This window comes from Bufo bufo, chromosome 8, assembly GCF_905171765.1.
Source record: "Bufo bufo chromosome 8, aBufBuf1.1, whole genome shotgun sequence".
NCBI classification, from domain to species: Eukaryota; Metazoa; Chordata; class Amphibia; order Anura; family Bufonidae; genus Bufo; species Bufo bufo.
In genome coordinates, this window is record NC_053396.1 from 168,033,891 (window position 1) to 168,052,121 (window position 18,231).

The 18,231-nt window shown below is 39.2% G+C and overlaps 1 protein-coding gene across 1 annotated transcript in view; it reads left to right on the plus strand.

Annotated features, from left to right (window-relative positions):
* The first annotated feature begins 2,384 nt into the window (after positions 1-2,384).
* LOC120977382 (sodium- and chloride-dependent neutral and basic amino acid transporter B(0+)-like) overlaps positions 2,385-18,231 on the plus strand; it is a 47,949-nt gene continuing 32,102 nt past the window's right edge. Inside the window, exons 1-6 of the mRNA XM_040405310.1 lie at positions 2,385-2,561; positions 5,196-5,340; positions 7,530-7,661; positions 8,735-8,896; positions 11,426-11,561; positions 16,160-16,292. Of these exons, the coding sequence (XP_040261244.1) occupies positions 2,502-2,561; positions 5,196-5,340; positions 7,530-7,661; positions 8,735-8,896; positions 11,426-11,561; positions 16,160-16,292 (768 nt within the window). The 5' untranslated portion in view covers positions 2,385-2,501. The remainder of the gene's footprint in view (positions 2,562-5,195; positions 5,341-7,529; positions 7,662-8,734; positions 8,897-11,425; positions 11,562-16,159; positions 16,293-18,231) is intronic.

The window sequence follows — 18,231 nt, forward strand, 5'->3', positions numbered from 1 at the left end:
GATGACGGGAAGCGTCGCAATTGCAGCTCCCTGTCATTGCATCTACTTGTTACAAAGAAATCCACTTTGTGATGAAGTAGTTAGTCACAAAGCAAATTTTTTTTTGTAAAATTAGGCGAAGCAGCCAAATCAAATTTTCTAATACTTTGCTAATTTCTAATGACAGACAGCACATGTACTCTGATGCTGGTTGTCAAGGCAATAATAAGCGGCTGTACTTTGGTAGGTAACTGGACCCCAAGTGAGGATCTTGGATTCTCATGTAGTGTATGACATATTTATGGCAGATACTATTCATATGCATTAAAGGGGTTGTTTTACCTCAGTAAATGGTATTTATCATGTAGACAAAGTTAATACAAGGCACTTACTACTGTATTGTGATTGTCCATATTGCCTACTTTGCTGGCTTAATTTATTTTTCCATCACTTTATACACTGCTTATATCCAGGGGTTACAACTACCGCTGCAAATGCACAGATACAAGGTGGCCGGGACAGAATCTGCTGCCCATGCATGCCTGTCTGTACTCTCATGGTCCCGGCCACTAGAGAGGTCGACCCTTTTTCCAAAGTGTGCAAACACGACCTACACTGTTGGATTACAGGGTGGTCATAACAACTGGATGTGAGCAATGTATAATTTGATGGAAAAATGAATCAACCCAGCAAAAGGAGACAATATGGACAATCACAATACACTAGTAAGTGCCTTGTATTAACTTTCTCTACATAATAAATGCTATTTGCTGAAGTGACACAACCCCCTTTTAATTGTGTACAGTAGGAGTTTTTCTTTAATAATTGTAATAATTGGAGATGTGCAAAATATTGAAAAATTTAATTCGGCAACTTCGTCGAAGCTAGCCAAGAAATTAAATCCCTATAAATCTCAGGCCACTCTGCCTTAGGGTACAGCCTCACGAGCGGCCGTGTTGTGTGTAGGTTGCAGCCATCCTGCGGTGAAGGACTGCACAGCCAATTAGCCCGCAGCTGCCTTTCATGTAATAATGAAGACCGCACTGTATAGTTGGTCTTCATTGTTAATGGCAGCGAGGCAGCTTAAATGCACCTGTAAACAGCGGATTTTGCTGGCATGGGGTTTGGCTGGTTAGGTAGGGGCACAATATGCATATTATTGCTGTTCTGGCCTTCAATCTCCTGCAGGTTATTGGACAGTAAACAGAGAATATCAGCTCTGGCATACCCACTTCTCCAACCCTATTGCTCTCCTGCCCTACAAGTGGGAACCCTTCTTCTGCCATCTGCTTTTCCTCCTTTTCCACATCATCTTATATCGATGAGAATATGTCATCATATGTCATCCCGCTCCTCTTCTTTCTCTGCATCTGGCTGACTTTTCTAGGATAAGGAGACTTTGAAGGATGATTTGGTAGAAGTGAAGTCAGCAAAAGATGAGGATGGTCATGACTAAGACATGGCCCTCCTAAGGAGTGCAGGCTGGATGGTATTGGTCGGCACGCTGGCCCCGGAATAATAAAGGCTTCCGTCTTATTGGTATTGAATTACATTAATGGCTGATGTAGGAATAAGTAAATGTAGGAATAAATAAATAAAACTGGCACAGCATAAATTTCCCCTGCACTCTCCCTGCACTCTCCCTGCAGTCTCCCTGCACTCTGCCTCTCCAATATTCTTCTATTAATCGTTTTCAGCAACACTGTTCCAAGCGCATGAGCACTTGCCACGTTTCTCCCTATGCTCAGCTCACAGGACAATGTCGGGGACTGTGCGGGATGAGGGTTTTATAGGGCTGTGACATCACAGGGGATGGCTATCTATGGATTGGTTGGCTGCGCGGTATTATGGGTGATCTTGCATTCCGGGGCTTCTTACTCTCACTTTGTAACATGCGCAGCCGCCATATTAAGAAAGACTGATTTATTACCATAAAGCACGAGGAAATTCACATTAGTTGCGAACATTTTGGATTTGGATTTGACTTTTCATTTAGAATGGATTCAATTGTCTCTAGTGAAGGACACCAGTTGTATTACAATACATGCAATTGGTAGGTGCCCCGGTAAATATTTGGCACATATCACCTACCTATATCATTTTATGGATGATAACAGCCTTTCTCTTTTGTTTATACCCCCCATATATTAACACAGGTAACACAAAGCACTTGTACAATAGTTTCATGAATAAAATCTAGCAGGTTGGCACAAGTGTGTTTGACTTGGCAAGAACAACATATTCAAGTGTAAAGTCTGAGTCAACTATTATCTGACTGAAACTCCCAGCACCTCAATGATTTGCATTGAATGTTGCAAAATAATTAGTCCAACCCACCTAGGAAAGCTCGTAATTAAAAAAATAAAAAAAAATGGGGAGGTGGTGATCTGTCTTTAAAAAGGAGACTTCTATGAGAATCTCATTTTCCAGTGTGTGAGGAGGGGGAGGAGGTACAAAGGACAATCACATCACCTGAGAAGAACAGGGACATAATACATCCTCTGTTAAAGTCTACTTCAAGAATGGGGCTTTTACCGAATTTCCTCAAGTGCTGTAACAAGAAAGCCAGCAAGGACCTAGTGGTAAGTGCTTAACTTGTGCAAGTGGTACTCAGGGAACAAGTAGAATAGTAGGCCAAGTGTATGGGAAGTCGGCCAAGAAATGTTTTTTCTTTTATGTTTTTTCTCGAGTTGTTCTGCAAGTAGGGTTCAGCTCTTTTTTGTGACTCTTGCTAAACCATCTAAATATTTTGGTTGCAAAAACTAAAATTTCTTGAATTCTTTAGATGCAGCAGAGCTGACTCAAGTTACAATAAGGCAGTAGGGTTACCTGATATCACTGTGTAAATGTGAAACCCACCCCTGCTACACCTGTGTTCTTTGTAATGCATTGAGATCAGCAGTGGAAATAAAGTCTGTAAAGCGCTGCGGAATAAGTCAGCGCTATATAGGTGAGCAAAGTAAGTAAATCTTAAGGCAGCAAGCAGCGATGTTTGACTGTAAACGCAAAGTGCAAGGTTTATTTTCACTGTTGATTTAAATTCCGGTTTAATGATTAGTGAATGTGGTTTTGCATTTTAGTTACATTGTATAAGGTAAGGTAGCAGTGCACGGTAGCCAGCCGGACATGACTGCAGATATCATCATTCTGCTATTGTAATCCATACAATAATAAGTGATGTATTGTCATACTGCAAAAGAATACATCTCCCTTTGCTTCAGGACTGAAGACAAGAATCTATGTAATTAATGAACAATAAAATAATCCAAAGCTTTAATTATACTTAAAACTTTCACTACCGGCACATTGTGATTCACCCAGATTGTGCCTTTCATAGTAAGCATCATCAATAGGGGAAAAGTAAATCTCACAAATAGACATTCACTGTTAGGGCTGCTATAAAAGAGTAGGCATGCAGTGTACCGCCATATGGTACACTTATTTGCACCATTATTCTAGCCTAAGGTACATTATATCCATTATTTTGCATCAGATGAAACATGACAGAATTTTTTTATCTCTTGGATTCCATATGGCTCCAAGAGAAAATGAATTAGAGACATACACTATAGGCTCTTAGACTTCTTTGGGCATCATATTGTGTTCCCATAAAAATTGAAATGAAATGCATGAAATCTTAATAATTAATTTTAACATTTGTATAACAATCTGAATTTTAGTTTGTGTTTGAATATCCATTTCTCTGTTCTGTGACCTGAAACACTCCTTTGATTATACTGTAATTGGTTTCATCATGGTCTTCTACTTGAAAAGAAAAATAGCTCACCATGTTACCCTGTATTTTCTGCCAATTTTGATAGAATCTACAATAAAGACTCACAGAGAGACTGCAAAGTAGATGTGACCAGAGATTTAAAGGAATCATTTATTTGTTGTTCAATTTTTTTTTAACCACTACACCTCTTCTCCCTCCAAACCCCCACACACATTTTAAACAGTCAGGGTTGTATTTAAACTGTACCACCGGTTATAACAAGTCTTCATAAATGAATAGAACAGATGACTATAAGAAACTTTGTAATGTATCTTATTAAAGAATCATGCTTCCTCAAGGGCTTCTCATGCTGATTACCTTCTCTGTCTCTTCACTCATTTTCATATATCTAATAGGAACATCTCTATCTTCAGCCTCACACACAAAAGATGATGGAGAGGGGAGGAGGGATGAGGAGGCTGATGCCAGTTTTTAAGTTTGTAAGTGTAGCAGATCTAAGGAACTGTAGTTTGTGTCTCTCATCTAGCAGCCTCTTCCTCCCTCCTCAACTCTCCATAAACATCAATGTTTAAAGCAGAAAAGAGAAAAGCAGCCTGATAAAAGTGGATAGAAGCCTTTATCTTTAACAAGATATATTACAAAGTTTCTTACATTCACATTCACTATTTGTTCATGGAAAATTGTTTTATAATTGGAGGTACACTCTAAATTTTGCCACCAGCTGGACATTTCCATTGACCCTACATACATGTGCACTTCATATCATTATGCATCATTTGTTATTAGGTGAAATAATATGTAAATAATATAAAACATTGAATGTAAATCAAATACAGGTTACAGAATTGTACATATTTCCCAACTGTCTTATATATGAATAGCCCTAAGCAGGTGTCTATTTTGCCTTATGAGTTTGTTGATATGATCACAGTCAATCTCCTCAGAAAGTCCATACAACTATGCTCCCTGAGAAAACAGAGCTTTAATATAGTGTATATTATAAAGTTCTAGCTTTTTAGGTGCTCATTCCGGTGGCAGGTTTGTTAATCCTGAATCATCCAATTAAGCCCTAGGACACAGCCCTTGATCTTGAAGTTTTTAAGGGGCTGAACTAAGTTGACATCTATTATAAACTACATGAAATACCTTGTCAGCGAAGCAAACAGTGAGTATTTGAAGTGTCTTCAATCTTTGATTAGAGTTTAAATATTATGAAAGCTAAAAAAAAAAAAAAAAAAACAGCCAAGGAGCCATGAGGAGAACAAATATGTCTGGTCAATAAAGCGTCAAGAGCAGACCGAGGTTATTGAAATGTTAAAGGCTTTGAAAATGAATAATTACTAAAAGTCCAATGTCTTATGCGTAAAAAAGTCAATAATGTCAGACAAATGGCAAAAATGGGTAACAGAAGAGATAAGGGATTTGTCTCAGGTGAAGGCAGGGAACAATTCACTGATATGGCTTCTTTTATTATCACTAGGATTCACGAGTGGAAAACACAGATGAGAACACAGAACGTGGAAACTGGTCCAGCAAGTCGGAGTACCTCCTGTCAATGGTTGGCTATGCTGTTGGTTTAGGAAATGTGTGGAGATTCCCTTACCTTACCTTTCAACATGGAGGAGGTAATTGACTACAATGCTTTATTTTTTGATAGGATAGTCACATATAAATAGAAACTTAGAATGGACTTTAAAGAGGACCTGTCATCTCTCACCTGTCACCTATGTCTGTTTTAATATAACTTTCGATCACCACACAGTAACAATTCTAGAGTATCTTTTCTATGTTACTCTATGTTGTGCCATTACTCTTTAATTCCTGTTAAACATTTATGAATAAATTGACAGAAGGTCCAGGTGGGTTTTACCAGTTGGGGTGTGTCTCTGCACATTCTGACACTATCCAATCAGGACTGCCAGTGTTAGACTGTGCAGAGACACACCTCCAACTGATAAAACCGAGTTGGACCTGCTGATCAATCATAAACTTCCAGAAGGAATAACCAATGAATGGCACAACATAGAGTAACGTGCAAAAAGATGCTCCACAATTGTTATTAAATGCAAATTGTTACTAAAACAGACATATCAAGAGAGGTGAAATGTAGCCTTTGAAGGAACCGGCATACCGTTATGATATGGTCTTAAACTTGAGGAACCCTTATTTGAAACATGTAGAAGGCACAGCCACACCTACCTCAGACGCTATAGACTGTGGATCATGGCTAATGGGGAACTAATGCAAATTAAGTCTAATCATCATCATCTATATACTGTCAGCAGTTTCAGTTTTGTGATTTTGCATAATGATAATTGTTTCTCTTGTAGCTACACGTGAGAGAATATGTTTGCCCAATCCTCTCATCTTCTAGCTCATAAGGTATATTGGGCAACTCTGCCTGCTAAGGTTTGGAACATTAGAGGCATCTGCACCTTCTAAAAGGGTCTCTTACAACTTCATCTGAACCACACTAGACCTGTGTTACATAGTGGTCATAGGTCTTACAACTATTTTCTCAACTTTATCCCTTGGATGATAAGTATAATGCAACCACAAGTGGAAGTGTGATGACCGTACGGAAAGCCACTTTCTGACAACAGTCACTTTGAGGGACTTTGAGTTTTTACGGAGAGATTTCACATACTGTCTTCGAAGTGTTGAGGTCCAGGCTTCCAATTCTACGAAGAACCTATTTGCCTGGATTACAATGTGCTATCGCCATTTGCACATACACGTAATTCTGCTATTCCAAAACCAAAACAAATATTGGCAGGATCTTCGCTTTCTACTGGGCCTTGGTGATTTAATCTTTTGTCAACGTTGAGGAAGGTATTTACTGAAGTAATGTTAGTTCACTTGGGCAACGATTGAAGAAAGTGAATAAACATGCTATGTATACAGCTATTTAAGTCTGCAATTACTAAAAAAAAGTCCATATACATTCAATAGAATTGCCCAAAACTAACTAACTCAACTCCCCCATTCAAATATATGCTCAGCCTGACAAACGTGTCTTTTCAATGGGGAGAAAGAATAGTGAGTTAATCAACTAGGACACCACTGGTGGTGGCTTATCTCCCAGTAGAACAAAAAGATTGGTTGCTGAAATTCAGAACAAGAGATCCTTCTCTGCCCTGACATCATATCTCAGGGAGCGTCGGGGGCTCCTCATACACATTAGATTGATATCACATCCAGTCCCTTCAAAACTGGGGGGTTCATCCAACAATACATTAACTTGTTTGGAGGACTTATGGCTGACCATACACATTAGCCAGCTGTCAGCCGAATGCACATTTGGCCGGCAGCTATCTCTTTTGCCACTGCATGTGCATGTGAACTCAGTGGAGAGACAGGAATTAGCCACTGGCATGCACTTCTGTTGGCGGCCTATCTACACTGAAGACAAAAAGATTGGACATGTTGAAATCTAACAGATAAATCTTTCTCTCCTCCTACATCTGCCATGGGGAAAGAGTAAGGAGACCTCAAACACATTAAATTGTTGTCCACTTGCACCAAAATTAGCAGTTTACTCTGTCATTATTGCAAGGGTCAGCAATCTCTGACAATCTAACTGTCATGAAACTACAACTCCCAGCATGCACACTTGCTCAACTGTACTCAGAACACCTATAGAAGTGCATGGCGAATGTTAAAAAAAAATTAGGCTTTATAACAGATAATGCGCCAGAGGTTGCTGACCAATGATCTAGTGTGTGACAAGGTTAAGCTAATATATGTAAAAGGGAACTCATACAATAACCTAATCAATGGCTGTGCCAACAATGGTATTTCTGTTACTTTTTAGGTGCATTTCTTATCCCGTATGTTATCATGCTGGCTCTTGCTGGGTTACCCTTATTCTTTTTGGAATGTTCCCTTGGACAATTTTCCAGTTCAGGACCCGTGGCCATGTGGAAGGTGCTTCCTCTATTTGAAGGTCAGTAGAGCATCAATAGTCTAAATGTCCCTCTGAGCGCAATACTTACAGATACAGGAGCCTGCTATAACGATAATATAAAATTTGCTTAATAGTGGTATTAAATGCTCATCTGATAGTCCATACATTGCCCATGCTGGTGCTTTTTATGTGTGTTCGCAGGGAGTGGTGCTCTCCTGTGTTGTCTATGTGAGATACTGCATTGCTATGACTGGGGGCACTCTTCTTGCACTGCTTATTGGAGGACACTTAGCTGTCACTGTACATCCTACTGATGTTATTTATGCGGGCAATCTCCTCAAGTTAATCAGGGACACTTTCATGGCATTGTTTATGGGGTGGCACTCCTGCCAACTGTGGGTAACACTACATTGTAATCATTTTTGGGAAACACTCATGGCAGTTATAGGGGAAACTCTACTGGTGTTACTTATGGGACTACACTGGACTGGTATTGTTTATGGGGACAATGGGTGCACTAGACAGGTGTTTGATTGGGGAGACTTCAGTGACTTTTTAGAGAGGCATGTACCAACTATGTAACTATGTGGCAAGTAGAGAAATCCACATACTCGGTACATATACACCCTACTACATACACACATATGCATGCATATTCTCACCACAATGAACCACCTCCATTCCAGGTCCATCCTACCGCCTTCCCCACTGTGCTTTGTCTTCCTAATTGCAATTGTGATGTGCCCATATACCGTCTGAGACACTGCATCCAATCACTGGCCTCAGCGGTTTTGTGGTGTATACCTTTAAGGTCAGAGATTAGCAGCTATGGTCACATGCGGTATACAGACATATAGTTACTACACTCTAAACGGTGGGACAGAATTTATAGGGGGTTAAGAACAGCGGGAATACTTTTTTAAAATCATGCTGCAATTTCCTCTCCTTTTGAAAAAATATAGTCAGACAACCGCTTTAAATCTATATATTTTTTTAATTTATTCTAATCTATTGCTATACTATAACATTGCATTTATGTACTGAGTTTACTGTAATCTGTCATTACATGTTTTTACTACAGCTTGTGCTTTTATGTTTTTTCGATTCTGCAGGAGTGGGAATTACCATGGTCCTGATTTCGACAATGGTCACTATATATTATAACATTATCATCGCATACAGTTTATATTATTTATTTGCTTCATTTACAAGTGTGTTACCGTGGTCTGAATGCTTCGAGTGGTCTGACAGCAAATGCAGCAAAACACCCAAAGGTAAATAAATCATTGACTGAAAACTACGATAAATTGCTAGATTGTGCTTAGAAAAGACAGATTAGGGCTCATGAACACAACCGTTGGATGTTTTGCGATCCGCAAATTAAGGATCTGCCAAACACGGAGACCAGCCGTGTGCATTTCTCATTTTTCAGATTGGAAGGACTGGCCCCTAATAGAATATTATATTTTTTCTTCTTTCTCCCTAAATCTTTTTTGATTTAAGATATCGTCATGACGTGACAATGTTATTCCCTGTTTTGTTCTCCTTTTTCTTTTTTCCCCATTTACTGTATTCATGCTCCTTTTTTTCTTTTTTCTGATTGATTAAAAGGTGGACCCCTTTCTATCTAATAATATATAGATATACAGTACAGACCAAAAGTTTGGACACACCTTCTCATTCAAAGAGTTTTCTTTATTTTCATGACTATGAAGGCATCAAAACTATGAATTAACACATGTGGAATTATATACATAACAAACAAGTGTGAAACAACTGAAAATATGTCATATTCTAGGTTCTTCAAAGTAGCCACCTTTTGCTTTGATTACTGCTTTGCACACTCTTGGCATTCTCTTGATGAGCTTCAAGAGGTAGTCCCCTGAAATGGTCTTCCAACAGTCTTGAAGGAGTTCCCAGAGACGCTTAGAACTTGTTGGCCCTTTTGCCTTCACTCTGCGGTCCAGCTCACCCCAAACCATCTCGATTGGGTTCAGGTCCTGTGACTGTGGAGGCCAGGTCATCTGGCGCAGCACCCCATCACTCTCCTTCATGGTCAAATAGCCCTTACTTTCAACGTTTTCCCAATTTTTCGGCTGACTGACTGACCTTTTTTATTATTATTTTTACTGTTGGAATTGTAAAATTTCATATATCTCAGCTTATTAATGTTATTATTCTTGATGGATGAAACATGCAGGGATTATTTTGTATGCTTTTATCCTTGAAAACTCAATAAAACTAAATTTACAAGAATATCCCTATCCCTGTCAGAATAATAGGACATGTTCTATTTTTATGTGGAATGGCCATATGGACATACGGGCACAGAATGCATATCGAGTAATTTCCGTTTTAGTTTTTTTTCCGGCCCCATTGAAGTAAATGGTTCTGGATATGGGCCGCAAAAAAAATGGAACGGACATAGCGAAAAAATACATTTATGTGCATGAGCCCTTAGCAGGAGAACACCTGTCTGCATACCCACGTAGTCACCAGCATGGTGACTGATATATTGCCATAATGAGTGCCCAATGATTGCTGCCTGTATTCATAATGCAGACCTGGTGAATGGATAAAATAAAATAGGGTTTACACCTTTTATTAAGTGATGGCCATCACTAGCTGATCTGTGGAAGCCCAACATCTGGCACCCCTCCCCCACCGATAAGCTGTTCAACAATCGCTCCAGTGCTGGAAGCAGACATCTCCATCTACTTTGTAGTGGACTGAGCTGATCAGTCCAGCACCGCTACAATTGGTAGCGCAGTGTGTTGGACTCCAACAGGTCAGCTAGTGAAGGCCTACTCTGAGTATAGGCAATAATTTGTTTAAAAGTGGACAACCCCTTTGAAGGTCCCCATCTCTCATATTTGATCCACTCAGTCCCCCTATGTGTTCTAGGTGCTGCCAGTGGCACAGTGAGTGTCAAATCTTTCCATGAGGAAAGGCAACAATCAGATTATTGTAATGTCCTTTCGATAGAGTAATATACTGTGCTATTTAGAAAGCGTTGTATGAAATTAAGTAAAAACAATTTTTCTAGTGCTTGCAGTGCTCTTGTCCATTGGATGTGCTCAGTCATCCATTTAAGTGCATGAGGCTAAGGTGTGATGTTCTTTAACAAACCTCAGCAGCAATACTTATCTGTCCCTCCAAAAATTTAGAAAGAATAGAAATGTATGTGCATTTTGAATATCTATGAAATGTATTAATTTATCTGTTAGTAGAAATACATGGTTCCATTCTTTCAGAAAAAAAGTGCCACAAGTGTGTCCAGGGGTAGTGTTAAAGTGGGCTGTGCATCAACCGACAGGGTCGGTTTGGCCATAGACCATACAGGGAAATTTCCCGATGGGCCGATTCCTTGGAGGACCACCTAAGCTCAACTCATGGCCGCCAGCCAGGTGCATAATGATCTGATTCTCTCTAACGCACCTGGCAGCCGCAGGTGCCCACCTGAATCCTCAGGGCAGTGATACAGTTGAATACTTTGGCACAGATGGCAGTATTTTGTGCTGTGGTATTTGGTTCAGCTGGGGAGGTATATTGCTCTGCACTATGGTATTGCTGGACCTGCCTAATTATTTTGCCCTGCTTTCAGTCATTTTGGACACACCTGCAACATGGGGCCACTTTTCCTTTTTTTTTTCCCAGGGCCACTTTTAGGTCCCAGTCCGTGCCTGCATACTCAAGATGTGGGCACTGGGCAGGTGTGGCACTGATTTTGTTTGAAAGCAGTCATGCTTTTGGAACTATGTACAACCCCTCTGACTACCTAATAACTCATTTTCTGTCCATAGGATTCTGTAACGTGACTATACAGTCAAATATCGTTGAAATGGTGAATCTTACCTGGGTCAAGGATAATAATTATACGTGTGTTGAAAACTCCACTGAGTTTATGGACACTGAACTTCCCAGCAAGCAATACTGGGAGTAAGTATACAAAGAGTTATATGACTTACTGATATTTGTTCATAGACATATGAGATTGAAAATTTGATTATTGAATGGATTGACTCAATTGTTCTATAAATCAATGTTCGGAGGCTATAATTTAGCACATATGTTTTCAGTTTATAAGTAGTATTGATCGAGCAGTGCTCGTGTAGAACACTTTGCGATGCTCGGGTGTTCTACTGAGCACCCAAGAAAAATGGAAGTCAATGGGAGAACCCCAGGCACTCCCTGCTCTGAAGAGGGGAGGTGTTGGGAATCTAGCTCAGCTTAGGAATCAATGCTCAGCCTCCATATATAGCTATGTCCATATATGGAGCCAGTGCTTAGGGACACCCCAGTGTATTTAAATCTAATTTAGCCTGTATTTCAGATTTTTTTTTTCCACTGGGATTCAAACCCAGAACCTTCTATATTAGAGGCAAGGCACTTAACCACTCAGCTATAACAGATGCATAGCCAGTTGCTGGTTGCTGGTTGCTGGTTGCTGGTTGCCTATGCAGCTATATAGTGTAATGGTTGAAGTTTTGGGCTGTGAGTTCAAATCCTATCACAAACTTTTTCAGAAATAGAGGCTAAACTTAATAAAAAAAAATATATATATCTACAGTACAGACCAAAAGTTTGGACACACCTTCTCATTCAAAGAGTTTTCTTTATTTTCATGACTATGAAAATTGTAGATTCACACTGAAGGCATCAAAACTATGAATTAACACATGTGGAATTATATACATAACAAACAAGTGTAAAACAACTGAAAATATGTCATATTCTAGGTTCTTCAAAGTAGCCACCTTTTGCTTTGATTACTGCTTTTCACACTCTTGGCATTCTCTTGATGAGCTTCAAGAGGTAGTCCCCTGAAATGGTTTTCACTTCACAGGTGTGCCCTGTCAGGTTTAATAAGTGGGATTTCTTGCGTTATAAATGGGGTTGGGACCATCAGTTGCGTTGAGGAGAAGTCAGGTGGATACACAGCTGATAGTCCTACTGAATAGACTGTTAGAATTTGTATTATGGCAAGAAAAAAGCAGCTAAGTAAAGAAAAATGAGTGGCCATCATTACTTTAAGAAATGAAGGTCAGTCAGTCAGCCGAAAAATTGGGAAAACATTGAAAGTAAGGGCTATTTGACCATGAAGGAGAGTGATGAGGTGCTGCGCCAGATGACCTGGCCTCCACAGTCACCGGACCTGAACCCAATCGAGATGGTTTGGGGTGAGCTGGACCGCAGAGTGAAGGCAAAAGGGCCAACAAGTGCTAAGCATCTCTGGGAACTCCTTCAAGACTGTTGGAAGACCATTTCAGGGGACTACCTCTTGAAGCTCATCAAGAGAATGCCAAGAGTGTGCAAAGCAGTAATCAAAGCAAAAGGTGGCTACTTTGAAGAACCCCTAGAATATGACATATTTTCAGTTGTTTCACACTTGTTTGTTATGTATATAATTCTACATGTGTTAATTCATAGTTTTGATGCCTTCATAGTCATGAAAATAAAGAAAACTCTTTGAATGAGAAGGTGTGTCCAAACTTTTGGTCTGTACTGTATATATATATATATATATATATATATATATATATATGCGTTTTTAGCTTTTTAGCCATAATATTATATTTTTTTTAGCCATAATATATTTGCACATATATTTAGAATATATAATACAGTTGTAGCAGGGTTAGCACTCAAGCTCTTAACTCAAATTTCTTAACTCATTGCGTTATCTTGAGACAAAAGCCATTGAAAAGCAATTGAAGGTGTTTGCTTAACGCATTTAGTTTAGATAACATGTCTCATAAATCATGAGTGTTAACTCTACTACATCCGTATATTATAATATATGTAAATATATTATGGCTAAAACATCAGTAGTAGTTTCCCACATATTATGCATTCATATATATCAGAAGTATGATTTTATCTAACTATATATATATAGTACAGACCAAAAGTTTGGACACACCTTCTCATTCAAAGAGTTTTCTTTATTTTCATGACTATGAAAATTGTAGATTCACACTTGAAGGCATCAAAACTATGAATTAACACATGTGGAATTATATACATAACAAACAAGTGTGAAACAACTGAACATATGTCATATTCTAGGTTCTTCAAAGTAGCCACCTTTTGCTTTGATTACTGCTTTGCACACTCTTGGCGTTCTCTTGATGAGCTTCAAGAGGTAGTCCCCTGAAATGGTTTTCACTTCACAGGTGTGCCCTGCCAGGTTTAATAAGTGGGATTTCTTGCCTTATAAATGGGGTTGGGACCATCAGTGGCGTTGAGGAGAAGTCAGGTGGATACACAGCTGATAGTCCTACTGAATAGACTGTTAGAATTTGTATTATGGCAAGAAAAAAGCAGCTAAGTAAAGAAAAACGAGTGGCCATCATTACTTTAAGAAATCAAGGTCAGTCAGTCAGCCAAAAAATTGGGAAAACTTTGAAAGTAAGGGCTATTTGACTATGAAGGAGAGTGATGGGGTGCTGCGCCAGATGAACACCGGACCTGAACCCAATCGAGATGGTTTGGGGTGAGCTGGACCGCAGAGTGAAGGCAAAAGGGCTAACAAGTGCTAAGCATCTCTGTGAACTCCTTCAAGACTGTTGGAAGACCATTTCAGGGGACTACCTCTTGAAGCTCATCAAGAGAATGCCAAGAGTGTGCAAAGCAGTAATCAAAGCAAAAGGTGGCTACTTTGAAGAACCTAGAATATGACATATTTTCAGTTGTTTCATACTTGTTTGTTATGTATATAATTCCACATGTGTTAATTCATAGTTTTGATTCCTTCATAGTCATGAAAATAAAGAAAACTCTTTGAATGAGGTGTGTCCAAACTTTTGGTCTGTACTGTATATATATTATATATATTTATTTTTTAATTTTTTTGTAATTACACATTTTTTTTGTGTCATACATTTTCTAAAATTACAAAAATATATATAAAATATATAAATCTGAATTAAACCTCTATTTCTGAAAAATTTTGCGCCAGGATTTGAACTCACAACTTCTGCATCATAGCGCAGAACTTAAGCCACTACACTATAGAGCTGCATAAGCAGACACAAAAAAAAATATAAAAAAATGAGACTTCTACTGTATAGGTCTCAGTAGAAGTACAGTACAGTATTTATCTATTTTTTTTTTTTTAAGTAACTGGCTATGCAGTTATTATAGCTGAGTGGTTAAGTGACTTTCCTCTAATACAGAAGGTCATGAGTTTGAATGTCGGCAGAAACTTTTCTGAAATACAGGTTAAAATAGATTTAAATACACTGTGGTGTCCCCAAGCACTGACTCAATATATGGATATAGCCATATATGGAGTCAGAGCAGGGACTCCTAAGCCGCGGACTTACACTGAGGGATTCCCTCACTGTACAGCGATCTTCTGCATAGAAATAGAGGTTAAAGTAGATTTAAATACACTGGCTCGAGCACACGCGGTGTTCGGCCGAGCATGCTCACTCAACACTATTTATAAGACTCCAGGCACCTTGTTCTATAGATTAGTCATATGTGTAGAATACTGGAGGTTTAAAGGGATTGTATGAGAATAAAAAATAAGGGTTTTCTCCTCCTCGGAAACAGCACCACTATTTTCTATTGGCCATGTCTGGGTTTGCAGCTATCCTTCATGTTCTTAAATGGAAACTGAGCTTCAATTCCAGACTTAGGGCTCTTTCACACGACCGTGTCCCCAATGCACGGGCAACGTCCGTGCGGCGGCCGGGACAGATCGAGACCCATTCAACTTGATTGCGTCCGTGATCCATCCGCACCGCAAAGAAATAGAACATGTTCTAGTTTTTTGAGGTGCGGAGGCATGGACAGAAACATAGTGCTTCCGTGGGGTGTGTGCCTACATTCCACACCACAGCTTCGGATTGCATCCGTGATGCAGGGAGCACATGTGCATGAGGCCTATGACTTATTACCTATGTTATCCCCCAACACTTGCCTTTGTTGTATTTTACACGCAGAGTCAGTAATGCATTGTGATATAGACAAAATGTTGTATAGCGTACAATGTTTTAAAATTAGTAAAAAGCAAAAGTTCCCTAGGGAAATTAAATAAATACTATAAATAAAGAGTTATAAAACACATCCCACGACACAAAAAATTGCTTTTTTTTAATAACTACTTTTTTTTAAATAAATCAATTTTTTTTTAAAAAGTAGACAAAATCAGCCTATACAACCTACACTTATTATATATCCCAACACTTGTCTGGATCTGAACAATGAGGTTATGCACTCTTTAATGCTGAATGATGAAAAACAAAACAATGGTCAAATCATTTTTTATTTTTTGTGCACTCCCTGGGACTGCTGAAGATAGCCGAGTAAAGTGCTTGGCTTTCTCTGGCTACTAGCAGATGAAACAATATTTGGAAGATGCCAGATTCCCTTTAAGGATTTAATACAGAAATATAATCAATACGAGGACTTCACTGCATAGCTTCCATGCTGACTTGCTGGGATTTCATAATTACAAAAATACACTTTCCTTGTGTTAATCATGATTTGCTGAGTCAGGCTGATAATGTATCATGTAACCTTCACAGAAAAGTGGCACTTCGTCAATCAAGTGGGCTCGATGAAACAGGGAACGTTGTCTGGTACTTGGCCCTCTGTCTTCTCTTAGCTTGGATTATAATTGGTGCAGCTTTGTTTAAAGGCATAAAGTCTTCAGGAAAGGTAATAATCGACCCAAGAATTTTATATTTTTTGTAGGATATGTTTAAATATTCATAACAAGAACATGTCTATTTGTAGAAGAGCTGTTTGCCATGTAGTACAATATTAATTTTGCTGCACCTTCCTGTAATACTATTCAGTGCTCACCCTGGAAGAGAAAAGATAGGTGAACATTTGAATATGCGTATTAAATCTTTATATTCCCATTGGTCTTTGGATAATGTATGCTCAAATATACAGGGAGTGCAGAATTATTAGGCAAGTTGTATTTTTGAGGATTAATTTTATTATTGAACAACAACCATGTTCTCAATGAACCCAAAAAACTCATTAATATAAAAGCTGAATATTTTTGGAAGTAGTTTTTAGTTTGTTTTTAGTTTTAGCTATTTTAGGGGGATATCTGTGTGTGCAGGTGACTATTACTGTGCATAATTATTAGGCAACTTAACAAAAAACAAATATATACCCATTTCAATTATTTATTTTTACCAGTGAAACCAATATAACATCTCAACATTCACAAATATACATTTCTGACATTCAAAAACAAAACAAAAACAAATCAGTGACCAATATAGCCACCTTTCTTTGCAAGGACACTCAAAAGCCTGCCATCCATGGATTCTGTCAGTGTTTTGATCTGTTCACCATCAACATTGCGTGCAGCAGCAACCACAGCCTCCCAGACACTGTTCAGAGAGGTGTACTGTTTTCCCTCCTTGTAAATCTCACATTTGATGATGGACCACGGGTTCTCAATGGGGTTCAGATCAGGTGAACAAGGAGGCCAGGTCATTAGATTTTCTTCTTTTATACCCTTTCTTGCCAGCCACGCTGTGGAGTACTTGGACGCGTGTGATGGAGCATTGTCCTGCATGAAAATCATGTTTTTCTTGAAGGATGCAGACTTCTTCCTGTACCACTGCTTGAAGAAGGTGTCTTCCAGAAACTGGCAGTAGGACTGGGAGTTGAGCTTGACTCCATCCTCAACCCGAAAAGGCCCCACAAGCTCATCTTTGATGATACCAGCCCAAAACAGTACTCCACCTCCACCTTGCTGGCGTCTGAGTCGGACTGGAGCTCTCTGCCCTTTTTCCAATCCAGCCACGGGCCCATCCATCTGGCCCATCAAGACTCACTCTCATTTCATCAGTCCATAAAACCTTAGAAAAATCAGTCTTGAGATATTTCTTGGCCCAGTCTTGACGTTTCAGCTTGTGTGTCTTGTTCAGTGGTGGTCGTCTTTCAGCCTTTCTTACCTTGGCCATGTCTCTGAGTATTGCACACCTTGTGCTTTTGGGCACTCCAGTGATGTTGCAGCTCTGAAATATGGCCAAACTGGTGGCAAGTGGCATCTTGGCAGCTGCACGCTTGACTTTTCTCAGTTCATGGGCAGTTATTTTGCGCCTTGGTTTTTCCACATGCTTCTTGCGACCCTGTTGACTATTTTGAATGAAACGCTTGATTGTTCGATGATCACGCTTCAGAAGCTTTGCAATTTTAAGAGTGCTGCATCCCTCTGCAAGATATCTCACTATTTTTGACTTTTCTGAGCCTGTCAAGTCCTTCTTTTGACCCATTTTGCCAAAGGAAAGGAAGTTGCCTAATAATTATGCACACCTAATATAGGGTGTTGATGTCATTAGACCACACCCCTTCTCATTACAGAGATGCACATCACCTAATATGCTTAATTGGTAGTAGGCTTTCGAGCCTATACAGCTTGGAGTAAGACAACATGCATAAAGAGGATGATGTGGTCAAAATACTCATTTGCCTAATAATTCTGCATGCAGTGTAGTGTCTCTCCAAATTCTAAAAATTCATACTGACCAGCATGAAAATGAATCGTGATGGATAGGGAGTCAAGGATCCCTTCCCCAGGAACTACTGTCTAAATACTAGCATCTCTTAAATGAGGTATTCCATGATTTTA